Here is a 23,026-nt window from a genome sequence, read left to right as displayed (position 1 = left end):
GATACAAAAACAAGACCCATATATATGCTGTCTACAAGAGACCCAGTTCAAACCTAGGGACATATACAGACTGAAAGTGAGGGTATGGAGAAAGATATTCCATGCAAATGGAAATCAAAAGAAAGCTGGAGTAGCAATTCTCATAGCAGACAAAATAGACTTTAAATAAAGACTATTACAAGAGACAAAGAAGGACACTACATAATCATCAAGGGATCAATCCAAGAAGAAGTTATAACAATTGTAAATATTTATGCACCCAACATAGGAGCACCTCAATATATAAGACAAATACTAACAGCCATAAAAGGGGAAATCCACAGTAACACAATCATAGTAGGGGAATTTAACACCCCACTTTCATCAATGGACAGATCATCCAAAATGGAAATAAATAAGGAAACACAAGCTTTAAATGATACATTAAACAAGATGGACTTAATTGATATTTATAGGATATTACATCCAAAAACAACAGAATACACATTCTGCTCAAGTGCTCATGGAACATTCTCCAGGATAGATCATATCTTGGGTCACAAATCAAGCCTTGGTAAATTTAAGAAAATTGAAATCGTATCAAGTATCTTTTCCGACCATAATGCTGTGAGACTAGATATCAATTACAGGAAAAAATCTGTAAAAATACAAATGGAGGCTAAACAATACACTACTTAATAACCAACAGATCACTGAAGAAATCAAAGAGGAAATCAAAAAATACCTAGAAACAAATGACAATGAAAACATGACGACCCACAACCTATGGGATGCAGCAAAAGCAGTTCTATGAGGGAAGTTTATAGCAATACAGTCCTACCTTAGGAAACAAGAAACATCTCAAATAAACAACCTAACCTTACACCTAAAGCAATTAGAGAAAGAAGAACAAAAATACCCCAAAGTTAGCAGGAGGAAAGAGATCATGAAGATCAGATCAGAAATAAATGAAAAAGAAATGAAGGAAACAATAGCAAAGATCAATAAAACTAAAAGTTGGTTCTTTGAGAAGATAAACAAAATTGATAAACCATTAGCCAGACTCATCAAGAAAAAAGGGAGAAGACTCAAATGAATAGAATTAGAAATGAAAAAGGAGAAGCAACAACTGACACTGCAGAAATACAAAGGATCATGACAGATTACTACAAGCAACTCTATGCCAATAAAATGGACAACCTGGAAGAAATGGACAAATTCTTAGAAATGCACAACCTTCCGAGACTGAACCAGGAAGAAATAGAAAATATGAACAGACCAATGACAAGCACTGTAATTGAAACTGTGATTAAAAATCTTCCAACAAACAAAAGCCCAGGACCAGATGGCTCCACAGGGGAATTCTATCAAACATTTAGAGAAGAGCTAACACCTATCCTTCTCAAACTCTTCCAAAATATAGCAAAGGGAGGAACACTCCCAAACTCATTCTACGAGGCCACCATCACTCTGATGCCAAAACCAGACAAAGAGGTCACAAAGAAAGGAAACTACAGGCCAATATCACTGATGAACATAGATGTAAAAATCCTCAACAAAATACTAGCAAACAGAATCCAACAGCACATTAAAAGGATCATACACCATGATCAAGTGGGGTTTATCCCAGTAATACAAGGATTCTTCAATGTATGCAAATCAATCAATGTGATACACCATACTAACAAGCTGAAGGAGAAAAACCATAGGATCATCTCAACAGATGCAGAGAAAGCTTTCGACAAAATTCAACACCAATTTATGATAAAAACTCTCCAGAAAGTAGGTATAGAGGGAACTTCTTACCTCAATATAATAAAGGCCATACATGACAAACCCACAGCCAACATCATCCTCAATGGTGAAAACCTGAAACCATTTCCACTAAGATCAGGAACAAGACAAGGTTGCCCATTCTCACCACTACTATTCAACATAGTTTTGGAAGTTTTAGCCACAGCAATCAGAGAAAATAAAGAAAAGGAATCCAAATCAGAAAAGAAGAAGTAAAGCTGTCACTGTTTGCAGATGACATGATACTATACATAGAGAATCCTAAAGATGCTACCAGAAAACTACTAGAGCTAATCCATGAATTTGGTAAAGTAGCAGGATACAAAATTAATGCACAGAAATCTCTTGCATTCCTATACACTAATGATGAAAAATCTGAAAGTGAAATTAAGAAAACACTCCCATTTACCATTGCAACAAAGAGAATAAAATATCTAGGAATAAACCTACCTAAGGAGACAAAAGACCTGTATGCAGAAAATGATAAGACACTGATGAAAGAAATTAAAGATGATACAAATAGATGGAGAGATATACCATGTTCTTGGATTGGAAGAATCAATATTGTGAAAATGACTATACTACCCAAAGCAATCTACAGATTCAATGCGATCCCTATCAAACTACCACTGGTATTTTTCACAGAACTAGAATAAAAAATTTCACAATTTGTATGGAAACACAAAAGACCCCGAATAGCCAAAGCAATCTTGAGAAAGAAAAACAGAGTTGGAGGAATCAGGCTCCCTGACTTCAGACTATACTACAAAGCTACAGTAATCAAGACAGTATGGTACTGGCACAAAAACAGAAATATAGATCAATGGAACAGGATAGAAAGCCCAGAGATAAACCCACGCACCTATGGTCAACTAATCTATGACAAAGGAGGCAAGAATATACAGTGGAGAAAAGACAGCCTCTTCAAAAAGTGGTGCTGGGAAAACTGGACAGCTACATGTAAAAGAATGAAATTTAGCACTCCCTAACACCATACACAAAAATAAACTCAAAATGGATTAAAGACCTAAATGTAAGGCCAGACACTATCAAACTCTTAGAGGAAAACAGAGGCAGAACACTCTATGACATAAATCACAGCAAGATCCTTTTTGACCCACCTCCTAGATTAATGGAAATAAAAACAAAAATAAGCAAATGGGATCTAATGAAACTTAAAAGCTTTTGCAGAGCAAAGAAAACCATAAACCAGACGAAAAGACAACCCTCAGAATGGCAGAAAATATTTGCAAAGGAAGCAACTGACAAAGGATTCATCTCCAAGCAGCTCATGCAGCTCAATATCAAAAAACAAACAACACAATCCAAAAATGGTCAGAAGATCTAAATAGACATTTCTCCAAAGAAGATATACAGATGGCCAACAAACACATGAAAGAATGCTCAACATCATTAATCATTAGAGAAATTCAAATCAAAACTACAATGAGATATCATCTCACACCAGCCAGAATGGCCATCATGAAAATATCTACAAACAATAAATGCTAGAGAGGGTGTGGAGAAAAGGGAACCCTCTTGCACTGTTGGTGGGAATGTAAATTGATAGAGCCACTATGGAGAACAGTATGGAGGGTCCTTTACAACTTAATATAGAATTATCATACGACCCAGCTATCCCACTACTGGGCATATACTCTGAGAAAGCCATAATTCAAAAAGTGTCATGTACCAAAATGTTCATTGCAGCTCTATTTACAATAGCCAGGACATGGAAGCAACCTAAGTGTCCATCGACAGATGAATGGATAAAGAAGATGTGGCACATACGTACAATGGAATACTACTCAGCCATAAAAAGAAACGAAATTGAGTTTTTCATACTGAGGTGGATGAACCTAGAGTCTGTCATACAGAGTGAAGTATGTCAGAAAGAGAAAAACAAATACCGTATGCTAACACATATATATGGAATCTAAAAAACAACAAAAAAATAATCGTCATGAAGAACCTAGGCTCAGGAATGAAATAAAGACTCAGATCCACTAGAGAATGGACTTGAGAATACAGGAAGGGGGAAGTATAAGCTGGGACAAAGTGAGAGAGTTGCATGGACATATATACACTACCAAACGTAAGGTAGATAGCTAGTGGGAAGCAGCCGCATAGCACAGGGAGATCAGCTCGGTGCTTTGTGACCACCTAGAGGGGTGGGATAGGGAGGGTGGAAGGGAGACGCAAGAGGGAGGAGATATGGGATATATGTATATGTATAGCTGATTCACTTTGCTATAAAGCAGAAACTAACACACCATTGTAAAGCGATTATACTCCAATAAAGATGTTAAAAAAAAAAAAAGTCATTTTGTTGAAGCCATGAAACCTATGAAAAAAGCCATGCTCCCTATAAAAGCGCAACTTAAGAGACAAAATGCATCAAAAGAACTGAAAATGTGTTTCCAATTGTTATTTAATTTGGAAACAAGTGTTTCATTAGCGAAAAATCACACATTCATTAAAATGTCCTACCAGCCACTTACTCAGAAAATCTTGTATTCAGCTCTCCCACTGAATTGCAGTCGAACCATCCTATTTCCATTCTCATTATTCTCCTAAAGTACAGTTTTCTTATTTTCTGTATCTGGCGAGCTGCAGCAATTACCCAAAAGCATATCTGTAAATGGAGCAAGAAATGTTTAGCATTGTGATAAAAATAGTCATTAATTCCTTCTCTTTTCAGAAGAAAATATTTTCACTATGACAGTTGAGAAAAGGACAAAAGTAATTCACAACATGCCTCTTGTTGGGAATTAAGTTGTGAGGTCTGACATCTGCTGAAAGTGGGGCTGAGCCGATCCACTGTAAACAGGGAAGCCAGAGGCTTGGGTTTGAATCCAGCTCGGCCACTTGCAGGGTTAACCGTATTAAGCTTCACTTCCCTCATGTGTAAAAGAAGGCTTATCACACCAAAAATAAATTATTGCTCTTAAATCACTACTTTTGCATGCCACTTCTGATGAATTTTTCCCCTGAGAAGCCTTCCAATAAGCATTCATACATTGTTTTCCAGCTGTTGGACAATGACTTTCAGAGAAAGGAAGACAAACATTATGACATAAGCAGGGAATCTTGCTGACAGTTTCCCCCATGCAAGCAAAATAAGACTGTCATTAAAACTCCAGTGCCAGAATGGTGAAAATTGACTCATTTCTCTTTACAACTAACACTAACTTCCTGGAATTCTTAAGTGAATGGAGAGTAGGGGGGATTTATTATTTTTCCTACGTTAGTAGGAAAAAGATGAAATACTTTTCTTCCTTAATAAGAGTTAACTCCAAGCCCTCCCATAACTGAAATCTAGAATATGGATTCAGTTTACAGAACTTGGGTTGGACTGCAGTTTGGTGTGACTTTAGCAAAAACAGAGAAAAAGAAAGTCAAGCTTGCTTTCCTCCAACTCCCCACTCCCAGCTTTTTCCAGGTACGAAGAAGGTTCGTACTTGCTCTCCGTGTACGAACACACCCACAGCTGTCTATTTCTGAGTTTAGACGAGAGGATGAAGCAGGGAGGGCAGGGGAGAACAAGACACTGGAGCTAAAAGTCTATTCTCCATTTCTCTGGACAAGCGTTCCTCCCCAACTGAGAGGAAGAATCCTTCCCCACCGTCTATTGTCTGTCTGAAATAAAGCTGTAGTCCTTGGGGCTTCTGAATAGCTTTAAAGAACACACTTTGCATTTCATTGTCACGTCTTTGAACCCAGCTGCTGATCTATAAATAAAATGGAGGCGTCACTAACTTGAATATATCCTGTGACAAGTACCGCGACAGCGATGCCAGCATAGTAACTGGCAAACTTGACCATTTCACTTTCAATGTCCAGAAACCTTCAAAAGAGGGGAAAAAAATGGTAAGACTCACAGGTAGGATCTAGCTAACAAAGATTGCATTTGTGAGTACAGAGGAATTTAAAATATACATATTGTATGTTTCTATTAAATATGGGTAAGGCGTTTTACCTGTGTAGAATTGCAATCAATCCAAATCCCCAAACAGACCTCATGGTATCCATCATAGCAAAGATGCCTACCTCCTTCATTTTTACAGGTAGAGATGCGAGGGTTGTGAAATAATTCATGGGCATTTGTTGGAAGACAGGGGACCCTAGATGGCAGCCCAGAGCTCTATCCACTGAGGCCCCTTTCACTCATGCTCATCATTAGTGGTAGTGCAATCACAGCTAGAGAAATGTTCTAAAAAGCCAGACAAGTGCCTGGAAAGGCACAGGTAGAGAGATGTGTGCTGTAAATCAGGAGGCTTACTGTTACCTGTCCAGCAATCTTAAGCCAGCTTTTCAACTCCTTCCTCTCTCAGAGTAACACTAGGAGAAATGTGTGTGCCATCTTCCCATAGAGAGAGAAAAACATTTTATTAACCCAGTCTTTGTGCTGACCACAGCCCAGGAATCCTCGCTCCCCAGGACAATTTCTAAGGCTGAAGTCAAAGAACTTGTGGGAAAGCAAGAAAACTACACAGTATTTTCCCATTACAAGTATCACACTGCGACACAGGGTTTGGAATTGGCAGGGGCAGGGAGGGGAGAAAAAATGATTCTGAAATCGCTTTCGGGAAATAAGAAATTTTATCATTAAAAAATTAACATATTTGTTGTTGATATACCCGATCCTCAGGGATAAGCTAGATGATGTCCATTTCTTTAGAGAATCAGAAAGTAGCATCTTTAGCCTAGATGCTCTCAGCCTACCAGCTTTCTGCTTTCTATCAGGCCTTCCTTTTGTGACCCAAGCTTGAATTGTCTCTCCCTCTACTGAACTCAGACCAAGTATTTAAGTATAATTTATTTAATTCAGAACGAACTATTATTCCATGGCAGATTTTATTGCCATCTTGCACTATTATTCAATATTTTTATTGAATATATTTATATTGAGTATATTCATGTTTCTCTTGCTAGTAAATTGCAAGCTACTGGACAGCAAAGACTAGGTAAGCTGCTTGCTCTCACTCCCGAAGCCTGGTACAATACCTTACACATTAAGTAGGTACTCAGTGAATGTTTCTTGACTTTTCTTTCACTTGCAAAATACTAATGAGTAAGGGAAACAACTGCCTTGGTCAACCCCTCTGACAATCTCCAAACCAGTTAATATGTCTGTGTTCAACACATTCCCAGTCTTTCATGATGATTTAAGGGAACCCGCAGAATGAAAAAGATCTAGAAAGTCATAAACTTGTATACAAGTATCCATGATCAGAGGCCCTTACAAAAGCTAAGTATCTTTGTATAGAGTGTATAATGCAGTATTTATGAGTAGACTTCTAATGTATAAATGGGTGCATAATATATATGCTATTGATACTATGTATAAAATAGATAACTGACGAGAACCTACTGTATAGCACGGGGAACTCCACTCAGTGCTTTGCGGTGACCTAAATGGGAAGGAAATCCTAAAAAGAGGGGATATACGTATACGTATAGCTGATTCACTTTCCTGTACAGTAGAAACTGACACAACATTATAAAGCAACTATAGCCCAATAAATTTTTTTAAAATAAATAAATGAGTGCATACTCTTGGTTTCTGTTTGTGAAATAAAATTTGGGCGTCCAAAAACAGAAAACTATGAGCATTTGTCAAAAAGTTTTCCTTAGATTCCCTGTGGTGCGTTTATTCTACAGACACTGTAAGCAGAGGTGAGAGCGCCTGTCGTGAAAAACGCAGCTTCCAGTCATGAATGAATGTACTCGACTAAGAGCTCTGAGCACTGACCCAGCTGTGGGATTTACTGGAGCAAAGTTCAGGAGCATTACATCACTGTCGGGGGGTGTGGATAGGACATGTGTAGTTTGTGATTGTTTTCACTCCTGAGGCACCCCAGAGATGAATGGTTAACTCACTTCTATTTGATTCTGGGAAGAAGTCATTAGAGTCATTAGAGTTTTAAAGACTACTTAGGACTATTTCTGGGACAACAGAGCAAACCTATCAGAAAAACTGATAGGAAGGAAAAGGGGACGTCAACTTGGTTCCTTTGACTGCACATCAGACTTCATCATCTGTATGGTGGAAAGCTCTTGTGACTATAAAATCCTAGTAAGGATTCTGTAAAGTTTACAGGTGATGTGGACCATAGACTGTCTTTCTTTTCAACAAAAAGAAAAACAAAACAAAATTGATACATGCCTAGTTGGATAAATTAAGATTCCCCTGACGCATTTGTTGAAGAGAGAAGAGGGGAGAGAAATGACAATTAGAGGGAAAAGGTAAAAGATATTTAACAACGATATGAGGTCTTTATGACAAGGTGCATTGCCTCACCAGGAGCACTCCTTTCAATGGTTCTGATGCCCTGTAGACCCAGTAGCATTGAAACCTTAGAGTGCATATCAGTGTCAACCCAAACTGGCAGAAATGTGTCCATATCCTACTTCCAAAATGTTGAAAGGTCCATGTTCATTAATGCATGGGACATTGACCTATGGACAAATGGTTTATCATTGGGTAAAGTTGCTTTATAGAATACCCACACACTAGGATAGCATATTGCCAGAATGGCTAATGCAATTGTGAGAAATATTACAGAGACATTATATATGCCCTTTATCTAGTTTTCCCCCAATGGTAACATCTTGCAAAACTATAGGACAATATCACAACCAGGATGTTGACACCGATACAATGAAGAGCAGAATATTCTCATCATTCAAAGATTCCTCTTGTTGCCCTTTGATATATACACATACTTCCATCTTTCTCACATTTCTGGAGGCCAGAAGTCTGAAATCAGCTTCACTGGGTTGAAATTCAGGTGCTGACGGGGTTGTACTTTCTCCAAAGGCTCTAGGGAAGAATTGTTTCTTCCCTCTTCCAGCTTCTGGTAGCTACTGGCATTCCTGAGCTTGGGACATCACTTCAAACTCCTCCTTGATAGTCACCTTGCCTCTTTTTTTCTCTCTATAGTCAAATCTCCCTCTGCCTCTTTTTAGTAACTGTCCCTTTAAAAAATACTAGTGATTGCATTTAGGGCCCACCTGGGTAATCCAGTATAATCTCCCCCAACCCAAGATCTTTAAGTTAATCACACCTGCATAGACTCTTTTTTCCATACAAGGTAACTAACATTTGCAGATTCCAGGGATATCCTACATATTTTGGGGGGCCATTATTCAGCCTACTGGAGCTACAGTCAAAATATAGATACTGGGGCTTCCCTGGTGGAACAGTGGTTAAGAATCCGCCTGCCAGTGCAGGGTACACAGGTTTGAGCCCTGGTCCGGGAAGATCTCACATGCCGCGGAGCAACTAAGCCCATGCGCCACAACTACTGAGCCTGCACTCTAGAGCCTGCGTGCCACAGCTACCGAAGCCCACTGCGCCTAGAGCCCATGCTCCGCAACAAGAGAAGCCACCGCAATGAGAAACCTGGGCACCGCAACGAAGAGTAGCCCCCCGCTCAACACAACTAGAGAAAGCCCGCACGCAGTAACGAAGACCCAATGCAATCAAAAATTAATTAATTAATTAATTTTTAAAAATATAGATACTATTAATTGTTGGTAAGAATGTGAAGAAATTGGAAGCCTCACACATGTTAGTGGGAATGTAAAATGGTACAGCCACTTTGAAAACAGTCTGGAAGTTCTGCAAATGGTTAAACATTTTTTTATCATATGACCCAGAAATTCCACTCCTAGGTATATACTCAAGAGAATTGAAAACATATGTCCAAAGGAAACCTTGTACATAAATGTCCATAGCAGCATCATTTGTAATAACCAAAAAGAGGAAGCAACTCAAATGTCCATCAACTGATGAATGGATAAATCCACTCATTATATCCACACTATAAATGTATTATATCCATACAATGAAATATTATTCATCAATAAAAAGAAATGAAGTATGATTCATGCTACAACGTGGATGAACCTTGGAAACATTAGGCTAAGTTAAAGAAGCTAGTCACAAAGGACCACATATTATATGATTCCATTTTCATGAAATGTCCAAAATAGGCAAATCTACAGAGACAGAAAGTAGATTAGTGGTTGTCTAGGCCTGAGGGGGGATGGGGAATTGGGGAGTGAAATTTAAGGGATATGGGGTAGGGGGGTTGTGTGCTAATAAAAATGTTCTAAAATTGATTGTGGTGATGAATGCACAGCTCTATGGATATACTAAAAACTATTGAGTTTTATACTTTAAGTGGATGAATTTTATGGTATGTGAATTGTATCTCAATAAAGCTGTTTTTCAAAGTACATTGTCTTACAGTGTCTAACTTCAAAATAGTACTTGAGTGCATAAGCTAAATGTACATTGCTAAGAAAATAGACTGAAATCCAAGAGAAAGTACAGACTTGGATTTTTGCATCGATGCATCCATATGTGGGGCAGGTAAGGACACAAACTTCCCAATGGCTGTGGTAGTGAGCCTCCAAGGAGCCCTTGATTGTTTTTGTCTCCTGGTATTCACACTCTTGTGTAATCCTCACCAAAATTATACCAGGGCTGGTCTGTGTGACCAACAGAAAATGGCAGAAATGATAGTATGTCACTTCCACAATTAAGTTACAAGACATTGTAGCCTCCATTTGAGCGTCTACACTTTAACTGGATAAAAAAAAAGAAAAATATGGGGCTTCCCTGGTGGCGCAGTGGTTAAGAATCTGCCTGCCAATGCAGGGGACACAGGTTTGAGCCCTGGCGTGGGAAGATCTCACATGCCATGGAGCAACTAAGCCCGTGCAACCACAACTACTGAGCCTGTGCTCTAGAGCTTGTGTGCCACAACTACTGAGCCCACGTGCCACGACTACGGAAGCCGATGTGCCTAGGGCCCATGCTCCACAACAAGAGAAGCCACTGCAATGAGAAACCCACACACCGCAACGAAGAGTGGCCCCTGGCTCGCTGCAACCAGAGAAAGCCCGCGCACAGCAACAAAGACCCAACACAGCCAGAAAGAAAGAAAGAAAGAATTTCCTTCTTTCTTCTTCTTTCATTCTGTTACCTTATTATTTGACTATTCTGAGCAAATAAATTCTGAGAAGCTAATCAGGAGGCCTAACGTTCTGTAATCCTTTTTAGCCTTATTCACCAAGAGCCATTTGGAAGGAGGCTCCAGCCTAAAATTCCATCCAATGGATTACAATTGATATGTGGAAACCAATACAATGAAAGAGAAAATCCAGCTCCTACATTATACATGCATGCTTATGTTGATAAAATCATTGAGTTGCCTTGTATAGTTCAAGACCAACACACCAATTATAATAGGTGGAGACATTGTACTTTTAATGATATACTTTTTCCAAGAAAGAAAGTTGTGAAAGAGTTGGGTAATTTTGGAGGCATGTTTACTACTTACAGGTAAGAAAATGTCCCCTCCCTCTCTTCTGTCCCACCCAAGTCCATTTTCACAGTGATCTTACCACACGAAATCTAAACATTTATTCAGAAGTGCACAAACAGTATTCATGTCAATGACCATAATAGCTCACGATTAAAATATTTAACTCGTCGATGGAGTTCCTGGTAAAGGAAAGGCCTGAGAAAGGTGTGGTCTACACAATCAAATATCTATTTACATGTTTGGTATCATGTGAATTCAGCCAAAGCCAAGGAATTTCTGAAAACCCCTATTTGCTCTGAATTATTTGCTCACTCTCAAGTATAGGACCCAGTAAAAATGAATAAAGTAATGGGTAGCCATGGTGAATTCCTTTCTAATGGATGCCAGTGATGCAGACGTTAAAGGCAGATTCATTCTTTAGTTCATCTAATAAATATTTATGAGCATTTGAGACAAAATATGTCTCAAATTTTAGTCCCTCTAACATTTATTTCCAATTTTTAAGACATAACAGGATATACTTTCAGGAATTTTCCCTTGAAGAATTTATCTTCATGCGTTATTAATGATTGGGGTCAATTTACATCATACATAAGTCTGAATGGATTTTTTTCAAAGGGGGAAAATGGATTAGCTTACATTTTGTAGTCATACCACTCTGTAAAAATCGTTCAATTCTGTTCCCCAACATAAATGAAAGACTTAAAAGACTGTCATTGGGAATTCCCTGGCTGTCCAGTGGTTAGAACTCTGTGCTTTCACTGCTGAGGGCTCGGGTTCGATCCCTGGTTGGGGAACTAAGATCCTGCAAGCCACGTGGTACAGCCAAAATAATAATAATAATAATAATACTGTCATTGAAGACAGTCTCTCTTTTACGCAAATTGTTCTGAGTGTTACTTCCAAATTTAGAAGAGAAATATACATATTTAGACATTGGAAATTTATTTCTTATGAGTAGGCTTATTATTTGTTAAGTCTAATTCTGCACATTGTATGTTATCCTGTACTTTCCTGTCAAGTGCTAACCAGTTTATAACTACGTACTTATTTGCATGGTCATTGGTCTCACCAACTAGACCCAAGCTCCACAAATACAAGGACCATGATTCATAAGGTACCACTGTATCCATGATGCTTACACATTTTCCTGGTACATAATTGGTGTTCCAAAAATTTTGGTTAAATTAGTAAATGAATGAAAGACGCTAACAACAAATAATATTATGGAAGAACATCAGTGATTTAGAAGTATTTATCATAATCTGGAATCAAGTCTGTAGAAAAATTTTTAAATGAAGGAGAAGAATATAAATTCACTTGGGGGCGCCATTCCAAGTGTCTTTCTAGCTAGGATGTACCCTGCCCTTGGTTCTTGAACCTGAGTGGGTTCATACGTGCAAATGAGCTTGTTCTGGCCCTGAGGCAGCATGAGGCAGGCTGCAAATTCCATGCTATGACAGTGAATCAACTCTGTGTACACTACAGACTCACTGATTACAAGGCAGCCTGTCGGGCTTATCACAGACAGAACAGAAGCATGGTGAGCTCTGGTTAATTCTGCATGGCTGTCTTCTATTCATAGCACCACATCACTCTTCCACAGAAACTCAACTGCTAACTGAGACCAACGGCCCCTATTCCAAGTCCTAGAGCACAGGAATGATGAAATTCCCATTGTAGAGAGAAGGCTGGGGATCAAGTGAGTCATCTGGCGTGGCCACAGCAGCTGAGGAACAGAAGGGAGGAGAGGAAGAAAGAAAGAAAGAAAGAAAGAAAGAAAGACAGAAAGAAAGAGAGAAAGAGAGAAAGAAAGAAAGAAAGAAAGAAAGAAAGAAAGAAAGAAAGAAAGAAAGAAAGAAAGGAAGGAAGGAAGGAAGGAAGGAAGGAAGAAAAGAGGGAGGGAGGGAGGGAGGGAGGAGGAAACAGGAAAGAGGAAAAAGGAAGTCTTGGATATGAGACATGACAAGGACTCAAGTAAAATTCATGGGTCATCCTCCAACTGCATCAAGTATTGGTAGTGTCATCCTCAAGCCTGTGGTCTACAAAGTGGTGAAATCTGGGTGATGTATTTAATGAGCAATTTCCAGTTCTGGGTTTTGCTGTTGTTATTAAGCTTTAAAAATCCGGTAGGACAGGAAGAACTTCAGGGCAGAGTAATTTATAGAAATAAGGGTAAATTTATGTTTCTTTTTGCTCTGTGTTAGACACCACTCCAGCTCAGTCCATCAGGTTCTCTTCACACATTTTGAATTACAATCTAAGATACAAGCCAAAACAGTGAAAAGTAAAAAATAGCAGCCTACCCACAGCGCGTTCCATTTGTCACATTCTGGTAGAGGGAGCTGTTGGTCCATACTATCGTGTTATTCACACATGCTTTTCCAGGGATCTTGAGTTCTTGTAATTCCATGTCATACTCAATAGAAACATCTGTCATTGTGCCAAAAATCAGTAGCACGCCTGGATAGGCTACTCCATGGAGAAATGCACATAAACTTCCCACAGACATCAGCCAAATGTCAGTCTTTGAAGAAAATCGAAACTTGAAAAACAAAGGATTCAGAGATCATCTATGGGTGAAAAGCAGGAGAGGTAGGAGGACTATTTAATTTTAGTTACTAGATTCTGATAAATAGTATTCAACACCAAGTCTTAAGGGAATCATCTTAATTGAAAGGTAGAGTTCTCACTAATATTGAAATAAACGGTACGTCGATTATCTAAATCATTAGACTCTTACATTGTTAGTTCATGTTATCTCTTTCCTAGTCTCTTAATTCATTCTCTTTATCTCAGGAGCTGACTTTAGTTCTTAGATATTCATTCCCAGCTTAAGGGGGAAACAATCACTGGCACAGATGCTATTGCCATGTAGATAATCTGTGTGGGTTATTCAGCAATTGTATAAATTGGCTCCCAGAACTGATACTGACAATGAAGAGTGCCTATTTGTGCCCAGAAATGCCTCCACTCTGCAAATTTGAGAAAAATACCTACACTATGGAATTTCTAAAGACGTCATAAGAATAAGTATACATGACATGATTACTATGATAATTTTCCTTACTAAAATGATAATTAGGGGCTTAGAGATTATCTTCTACAACACTTTTATGATATACCAGATAGAATTTGTGTGTTTAATCAGCAATAAATTTCTAATTGCTATTCAACATGTTATCACGTAGACAGTTTATGACTGAAAAAGTGATCATTGTAGTTAAAAAACCTGCCAATGTGACTATAACATTTCCTCCGCCACTTGAACAACTCACAGTGGCAAAACCTGTGCCATAAATCAGCACAGCTTTATTACCAATTGAAAGAAGCCAACTTGACTGCTGCCACCTTTCTTCTTCTTATCTTCTAACCTGAGGAGGAAAACACAGGGGTTTAAAGACCATCCTTTGCAAAACAATGAGAAATTCTTCCTAGATGGTGATTTTATGAGTCATTCTTTAGTAAGAAAGAAAGCCCCCACTAGCTGTGAAATTCTTTCCAAAACTGGTATCTTAAAAACTAACCAGGGGGCTTCCCTGGTGGCCCAGTGGTTAAGAATCCGCCTGCCAATGTGGGAGACATGGGTTCGAGCTCTGGTCCGGGAAGATTCCACATGGCGCGGAGCAACTAAGCCCATGCACCACAACTACTGAGCCTGCGCTCTAGAGCCTGTGAGCCACAACTACTGAGCCCACGTGCCACAACTACTGAGCCTGCACTCTAGAGCCTTCGAGCCACAGCTACTGAAGCCCGCGAGCTGAGACCCTATGCTCCGCAACAAGAGAAGCGACCATAATGAGAAGCCCGTGCACTGCAACGAAGACCCAACGCGCCAAAAATGAATTAAATAAGTTTATTTTTAGAAAACTAAAACAAAAACTACCAACAATGACCTACTGTATAGCACAGGGAATTCTGCTCAATATTCTGTAATGGCCTAAATGGGAAAAGAATTTGAAAAGGAATAGATACATTTATAAGTATAGCTGAATCACTTTGTTGTGAAACTAGCACAGCATTGTTTAAAAAAAAATTTTTAAACTGGCTATTACTTTCAGATTTACCTCTTCTGGAGATTTCAGTATAGCTGTATCTCTTGTTCAGTAGAGATTCACTGAGGTCTTTCTGAGAGGTGCTAAGAGAAAATTAAAAGTACTCTGTACTCCCTGTTACAGTAGCAAATAACTATTGGACCTCAGCTTTGAACCTCGGCCTCTTTCTACCTACATTTCCCTATAAATTGAGGTGGTTGGATTATCTGATTTATAGCTTCCTTCTCGCACTTAAAAATTTTACAACTACATTAAATATGACAAAAAATTCAAAAAAACTCCCATACTTCCCATAAACTCATATTTACTTATTATTTCTTATTCATTTTATTGCTCATAAAATTGTACTCAACCCATCCTTGAACTTTTCAACTCCAGGGATCTCCACTTCACCTGAGTCATCCATTCATGAATATACCCCAGGTCTTGTTTTCACCAGGAACTAGTCTACTCTATCGGCTCTTTGGGACTGAGCATGCATCTTGTTTTCTCATTTCCTTCCTCCTTCTATACCTATTTGTCATCTCAGTTGAGACCCGCAGTCCTTTAAACTCTCCATTTACTTACAATCACTAAACCCCGTCAAGATGTTGCTTCCTTACTCAGGCATCCTAAGTGCCACTGCTGGCCATTTGGACCACGCTTTCACCATCATCCTCAATCCTTTTCCCCAAATCCATCCTTGGAAACCCCATCTCTGCATTCAGCCAGCTGTTCCCCCTTCTCCTCCTGAAGCCAGGCTGCTGGGCCTGCTGGAGACAACCTCTCCACCATCTGAAAGGTGCTGCACATGCTGTGCTTAGCACTTGGCTGCCCTAAGCTTCCCTTCTAGCTCAGAGTAGAATCACAGTTCCTTGCTGACACATCCACAGCCCTCCGTGGTCTGGCCAGTTGACTCTCTGACCTTGTTTTCTCCTACTTCACTCCAATTTTCACCACCTGAGCCACCTGGCCTCTTTGCTGACTTTTGTCCATGCCAAATTTGTTCCCACCTCTGGGTGTTTGCACTTGCTACTTCCTCTCACCAAAATGCTCTTTCTTCAGATATCTGCATGGCCAACTCCCTCACCTCCTTCATACCTTCTCTCCAAAGTCACCTTCTCAATGGAACCTTCCATGGCCAAAGTCTTTAAAGTTTCAACTCTCCCCTACATCATTTCAAATCTCCATTTCCGTGTTTACTTGTTTCTTCTTAGAAAGGGAGTGATAAATTATCACTAGCTCCCATGCTATATATTTTATTTATTTATAGTGTTTATTATGTATCCTTCATTAAGGGAGGGAGCTCTTCAAGGGCATGTGAGTTCCTCAAGGACAGAGATTTTTGCCTACTTTGTTCTTTTCTATATCCTCAGCACCTAAGCCCAGTATGTCCTCAATTAATATTTGTGAAATGAATGAATGAATGAATGAATGAGTATGGTCTCCAACCTCAGCTCAACCCACAGCACTGTACTTCATCCCTCTACAGATTGCTCCCATTCCCCTCAGCAGCTTTATCAAATTTTCACTGTCATCTTCTCATCCTACGTTACCACACTTATCAGGAGAAAGGTTCGTATCCTCTAAAAACCAAAGCACTCACTCAGCTTTCCTGCTCATCCTCATTGCAGCTCATTCATCAGCATCCATGCCCTCTTCCATCTCTTTCCCACCCCGTGAGAAAGAATGGTTATTCTGCACCCAGCTGACCCTACCTTCCAAGTCCAAAGCTAATGTTACCACAACTACCACCTCCCTCTGCCATGAATTACTTAAAATGTCTTAAATACCTTCAACCTCTCCCTTTCCACCACCTCTATTTCAGAAACTTAGCTGGTACCTCCTTGTTTTCTAAATTAGACTCCTTTAATCCTGCCCTCATACCGAGTATGATTAAGTGGCATTTGTTTTATAAGAGAATTTAAACTCTTAAAGAGAAACATCTAATAATTACATTTTAGGTTTCTACTATTTGCTTTTGGGAAGCATTGGGCTTTCTTCTCTGTGCCCATGAAATCATACTTGTCCAATATTTCCTCTGCTCATTTAGGTCAGAAATTCTGTGGTGTTCCTGGACATACAAGGGAGATTTGGGCCTAATCCAGAAGGAATATTCCCAAAGGTTTTTGAAATTAAATTATAGTAATGTTTTAAAGAGAAAAAGCATAGATTATATATACCATTTTGTAGGCAGTGCAATGTGTGTAAAAATATTGCTTCTGCTTTGTGCCTTTTATGGGAATATTAGGAAATTATTTTGAAGATGTGATGCATTGTTGAGTAGTCACTTACTTTGATTTCTTATCGTTGTCATCTGTCAGGATAAAAACAATACATAAAGCAGTTAATAATAATGACAAAATGAAACATAGTCATTAACAATTTTGCTCTGGAAAACCATTTCTATAATTACTTTTATTCATGGAATAATGCAAAATAATTATTTGCTTTTTCATCTCTCTCTCTCTCTCTCTCTCTCTTTCTCTCTCTCTCTTTCCATATTATAGAAGACATTTTTTTCACATTCAGGACTGCTGCCTTGACTACGTTTCTTGACTTTTCTCCAGAAAATGAAATCTTTTTACCTTCTGGATGTCAACTAAAGACCAACATTTCTAAATTAGCTAAAGGAAGCTATTTTTTGAACTACCAAATAAAATGAATATTTATTTCTTGTTTGGTTCTTTATAAACATCAGAATTTGTCTACTTAAAATGCGGACCACAAATCAACTAAACAATAAGATATCATTGACATCCCCATGCCAGTAGAAGCCATAGGATTGAGCCACATACTATTTTCCCCAGCATAGGTCAGAGCAGACAGAGGGGAGGAGGTGAAAGTGGGCGCTCAGGGTCCTGAGTGTAGGGAAACCACAAGGAAAGGAACCCGAGGTGCTAATGCCAACCATTGTCATAGGACAGCACATCCTGGTTCCCCTGGCATTTAAATTTCATGTCATTTCATTTCATCAAGAGTAAAGATGCGGGGCTTCCCTGGTGGCGCAGGGGTTGAGAGTCCGCCTGCTGACGCAGGGGACACGGATTCGTGTCCCGGTACAGGAGGATCCCACAAGCAGCGGAGTGGCTGGACCCGTGAGCCATGGCCGCTGAGCCTGCACGTCTGGAGCCTGTGCTCCGCAACGGGAGAGGCTACAACAGTGAGAGGCCCGCGTACCGCAAAAAAAAAAAAAAAAAAAAAAAAAGTAAAGACGCATTACAGTGTAGATAGAGATTAACCTCTTAGGTTTGGGAATCAGAACCAGATTAGGATTACGGCTCCGTTAATTATTAGTCACACGATCTTTGCCAAGTTTTCAAAAATGTATCCAACTCTCTGTTTCCTCTTCTATGAAATGTAAAATAATAGGATTAAAAAAAATAATAATAATAGCTTAGAATCATCTGCCCTCACTACACACCATGTACTAGTGCTACACACGTTACCTCACTCTGGCCAGCAGAGTCTTTGTACTGTTCCTCTCAGGGAGCAACGCTCACTAAACATTTACTACTATAATCAATTATAACAATATACGAATAAAGGTAATAATAATAGCCAGTGCTAGAACAACCCTACTCTACCCAGGGAAGAGATATTTATAGGTGAGATGCTTTCACTCACCCAGGATTTGTGCGTTCTTACCTAGCACTCTCAGCCATTCCACTAGATGGATTCTAGGGAGAAACACCTAGAGTATGTTAGAAGACCATCCAGTAACAGTTCTACTTATTGCCATTGATTTTTCTCTTCTCCTTAAACCTTCACTAGCTTGTTCCACTTTTGTTCTCACCTCTCTTTGTACAAGAGACAGTAAGAGAAAAAAGCCACTTACATGATCTATCTGACTCAAAACCATGATTGTCCTCTCCAGATTTCTTCACGCTGCGAAGAATTACTGAGTCAGACATGGTAATTGCAGTCCACAGCCAACAACTCTAGAAAATAAAATAAAAGAATCATTGTGATTATTATTTATTTTCTCCTCCTTAACCAAAGTAGCCAAGTGAAAGAATAATTTGGTTCAAGAAATTATCTTCATTAACAATCTCAGACAAAAGTAGATTTTTTTAATTGGTTAATAACCCCGTGAAAGAGTCTAATTATTAGGAAAGATGAACCCAAACCATTGATTATGACTTTCTCTGGTTGCTGGATGGATAGTTGCTTTTTATTTATTTGTTCTTTCTGCTTATCTGTGCTTGCTTGTTTGATTGATTTTTTTTTAATGAGTAAAAATAAAAACCACTAGAAGGGCACAGCCAACTGGTGACATTCTTGGGTCGGTAGAGTTGACCAACAACAACCAAATACTGGTGGGTAGGTTTCAGTGCTCCTTTGTAAATGCAGCCCCTAGATCCAGAATATGGAAAGTCCAGCATGGACCAGGAGAACTGCTACCTAATTCATTTTATAACACAAGGATAACCTTGACTTCAAAACAAATAAAAATGTTATAAGAAAAAAAATAGAATTATAATTATTTTTGAAAGTAGAGTTTAGAATGCTAAATATGTTCAATATAATCTAGCAGTTTATGAAAAAAACATAGTGAGCAACGTTGATCCCAGAAATGCAATGATTGTCTAATGTAAAAAAATTGGATCATCCTGATAGATGGAGAAAAAGTATTCAGTAAAAATTAATATCCATTCCAGATGTTTAAAAGCCCATAAAATTAGAAAAATCATTACGTTGCAACCCAATGAATGAATTTGGGTACTGATCAGTGACAAATACTAAAACCATTCATTGAAATACTGGCAAAGATTAAATATCCAATAGTGCAAAGTGTTGTGACGATATAAAGACATTACACTAAGTTGTCAAATCTCCTTAAGCTTCTCTTAGCCATGACAATTTCTTATAAATTTCTTCTTTCTGATGATCTTGACAGTTTTGAGAAGTACTGAACAGTTATTTTACAGAATGTTCCTGAAATTGGGATTTATCTGCTGTTTTTCTCATGATTAGACAGGAGTTGTGTGTTTTGGGGAGGAAGACCACAGAGATAAAGTACCCTTCTCATTACGTCATAGCAAATGTACTATCAAGATAATGGTATCTATCAACATGATTTATACAAAATAAGTTTTAAAAAATAAACTCATTATTAAGAAGCAGAGTGAGAGGGACCTCCCTGGTGGTCCAGTGGTTAAGAATCCACCTGCCAATGCAGGGGACACAGGTTCAATCCCTGGTCTGGGAAGATGCCACATGCCATGGGGCACCTAAGCCCGTGTGCCACAATTACTGAGCTCATGCACCGCAACTACTGAAGCCCATGGGCCTAGAGTCAGTGCTCCACAACAAGAGAAGCCACCACAATGAGAAGTCTGCACACCACAACAAAGAGTAGCCCCCGCTCGCCGCAACTAGAGAGAGCCCATGCGCAGCAATGAAGACCCAGCACAGCCAAAAAAAAAAAAAAATGCAGAGTGTGAAACATTAACTATGTAGCTTATCAGGTCAGTTAAAAAAATACTAAAAAAAACAAATTCAGAATTCTTTAATCCAACAACAAAATTTCTTTAACATAGCAATATTACATTCAGGCTGCAATGTTTGCTGGTTATAACATTTTTGAAATTTTGACCAAAATTTTTTTTTCAAAAAGCAAAGAAAGAAACTCTTTGAAAATGAGAAAATAATAAAACAACATGAACCATAGTTGTAATATTGCATTTCCTAATTTTAAAATGAGACTTTTTTTTGTGTGTGTGTGGTACGCGGGCCTCTCACTGTTGTGGCCTCTGCTGTTGCGGAGCATAGGCTCCGGACGCGCAGGCTCAGTGGCCATGGCTTGCGGGCCTAGCCACTCCGCGGCATGTGGGATCTTCCCGGACCAGGGCATGAACCCGTGTCCCCTGCATCGGCAGATGGACTCTCAACCACTGTGCCACCAGGGAAGCCCAAAATGAGACATTTTTAAAAATTCCAGTCTCCAATTATTTTTTTTCCTGGCTTAGTTCTTCATTTAAAAAGGTTTCTTTCCACTGGTGTGCAAATAGTTGGCAGTGTTTAGAGGCCATTGGCAGTGTCTTGCCTGTGAACTTTGGAGTTCCACAGATCCCAGTACTGCCTACGGCTTCACTCTATGTTGTTGGATATGTTTTTTAACCTTTCTCCAGGCCCCGATTTCTCCATGTTTTAAGTCAAGGGAATACTACTCAGCCATGAGAAAGAAGGAAATCCTACCGTTTGCAACAACATGGATGGAACTTGAGGACATTATGCTTAGTGAGATAAGCCAGACAAAGAAAGACAAATATTGATGATCTCACTTTTATGTGGAATCTAAAAAAGCTGAACTTGTAGAAACAGAGAGTAGGATGGTGGTTACCAGGGCCCAGGGAGTTGGGAGGAGTCGGGGAGATGTTGTTAAAGGGTACGAACTTGCAACTAGAAGATTAGTAAGTTCTGGAGATCTAATACACAGCACAGTGATGACAGTCAACAATACTGTATTGTGTACTTCAAAACTGCTAAGAGACTAGATCTTAAATGTCCTCACCACAAAAAAGAAATAATAATTATGTGATGTGATAAAGGTACTAGCTGAAGCTACAGTGGTGATCATATTGCAATAAGTAAATGTATCAAATCAACATGTTGTATACCTTAAACTGACACAATGTTATATGTCAACTATGTATCAATTAAAAAATTAACTAATTAATTTTTTTGAAGGGTGAATTTGCCCTTTTGCTTTAGCTGGGACATCATCTTTTCCTGCCCTCAGACATCTGCACTTCTGGTTCTTGGGCCTTCAGATTCCAACTGGAACTACACCACTGGCTTCCCTGGGTCTCCAGTTTGCAGATGGCAGATTGTAGGACTTCTCAGCCTGTATAATCACATGACTCATAATAAATCTCTTTCTATGTATCTATATATAATCCTATTCTTTCTGTTCCTTTGCAGAACGCTGACTAATTCAGTTAGTATTCTATGAGATTGTTTATTTCTTATAGGAGAATAACACAGCTTAGCTGTGAGTGCCAGGCCAGCAACCAAATATCTGGGACTGTTCTTTTGTTTGTTTTCTTTCTCAACATTCAAAGCATCACTCTGGACTTCAGTAGTCCATTCCAAGGAGCTATGTTTTAAAAGACACACTCTCTCCAGTGCTACAGGACATGCATCGGTTGCTCAGTCAGAAACGGAAGCTAGGGGACTTCCCTGGTGCTGTAGTGGTTAAGAATCAGCCTGCCAATGCAGGGGACACGGGTTCTAGCCCTGGTCCGGGAAGATCCCACATGCCACGGAGCAACTAAGCCTGTGCGCCACAACTACTGAGCCTGCACTTTAGAGCCCACAAGCCACAACTACCGAAGCCCACATGCCACAACTACTGAAGCCCGTGCACCTAGAGCCCATGCTCCACAACAAGAGAAGCCACCGCAGTGAGAAGCCCAGGCACTGCAATGAAGAGTAGCCCCCTCTGGCCGCAACTAGAGAAAGCCAGCGTGCTCCAACGAAGACCCAACGCAGCCAAAAATAAATAAATAAATAGATAGATAGATAAATAGATAAATAAATAACAAAAAGAGAAAAAAAAGAAATGGAAGCTAGTTGCCTTATCTCTGGTCAATTCCGTGATGACTTTTAAAGGCCATTGTGTTGAAAATGGTAATTACTTGTGTGCACCCACAAAGATAGTAGCAATTTTATAACACTACATTTGGAGAAGTGCAGTGAGATATTAAAATTACTAGAAAGAATAAACGAAGACTTTGCTTGTGGTATTTTCCAGAAAAAAACGATGTTTCCAAAATTAGATGTTAGATGAATGGCCTCATGCCATTATAAGTGTACCCTGATGTATCATTAGACCATGTTTTCCCCACTGGTTAATTCCCTTTTTATTAGATG

At 39.2% G+C, this 23,026-nt stretch overlaps 1 protein-coding gene across 1 annotated transcript in view; it reads right to left on the bottom strand.

The window, feature by feature from the left end:
• ABCB11 (ATP binding cassette subfamily B member 11) overlaps nucleotides 1-19,062 on the bottom strand; it is an 84,090-nt gene extending 65,028 nt beyond the window's left edge. Inside the window, exons 1-6 of the mRNA XM_022569967.3 lie at nucleotides 18,987-19,062; nucleotides 17,444-17,465; nucleotides 14,434-14,488; nucleotides 13,421-13,659; nucleotides 5,533-5,620; nucleotides 4,275-4,408 (exon numbers count right to left, since the gene is read on the bottom strand). Coding sequence (XP_022425675.3) covers nucleotides 4,275-4,408; nucleotides 5,533-5,620; nucleotides 13,421-13,659; nucleotides 14,434-14,488; nucleotides 17,444-17,465; nucleotides 18,987-19,062 — 614 coding nt within the window. The remainder of the gene's footprint in view (nucleotides 1-4,274; nucleotides 4,409-5,532; nucleotides 5,621-13,420; nucleotides 13,660-14,433; nucleotides 14,489-17,443; nucleotides 17,466-18,986) is intronic.
• Nucleotides 19,063-23,026: the final 3,964 nt, after the last annotated feature.

The sequence above is a fragment of the Delphinapterus leucas genome, chromosome 8 (assembly GCF_059928025.1).
Source record: "Delphinapterus leucas isolate spDelLeu-1000000601 "Yukka" chromosome 8, BTC_Dleu_Yukka2, whole genome shotgun sequence".
In the NCBI taxonomy this organism is placed as follows: Eukaryota; Metazoa; Chordata; class Mammalia; order Artiodactyla; family Monodontidae; genus Delphinapterus; species Delphinapterus leucas.
The sequence above is the reverse complement of the archived record's forward strand: the minus strand, read 5'-3'. Positions and strand labels throughout refer to the sequence as shown.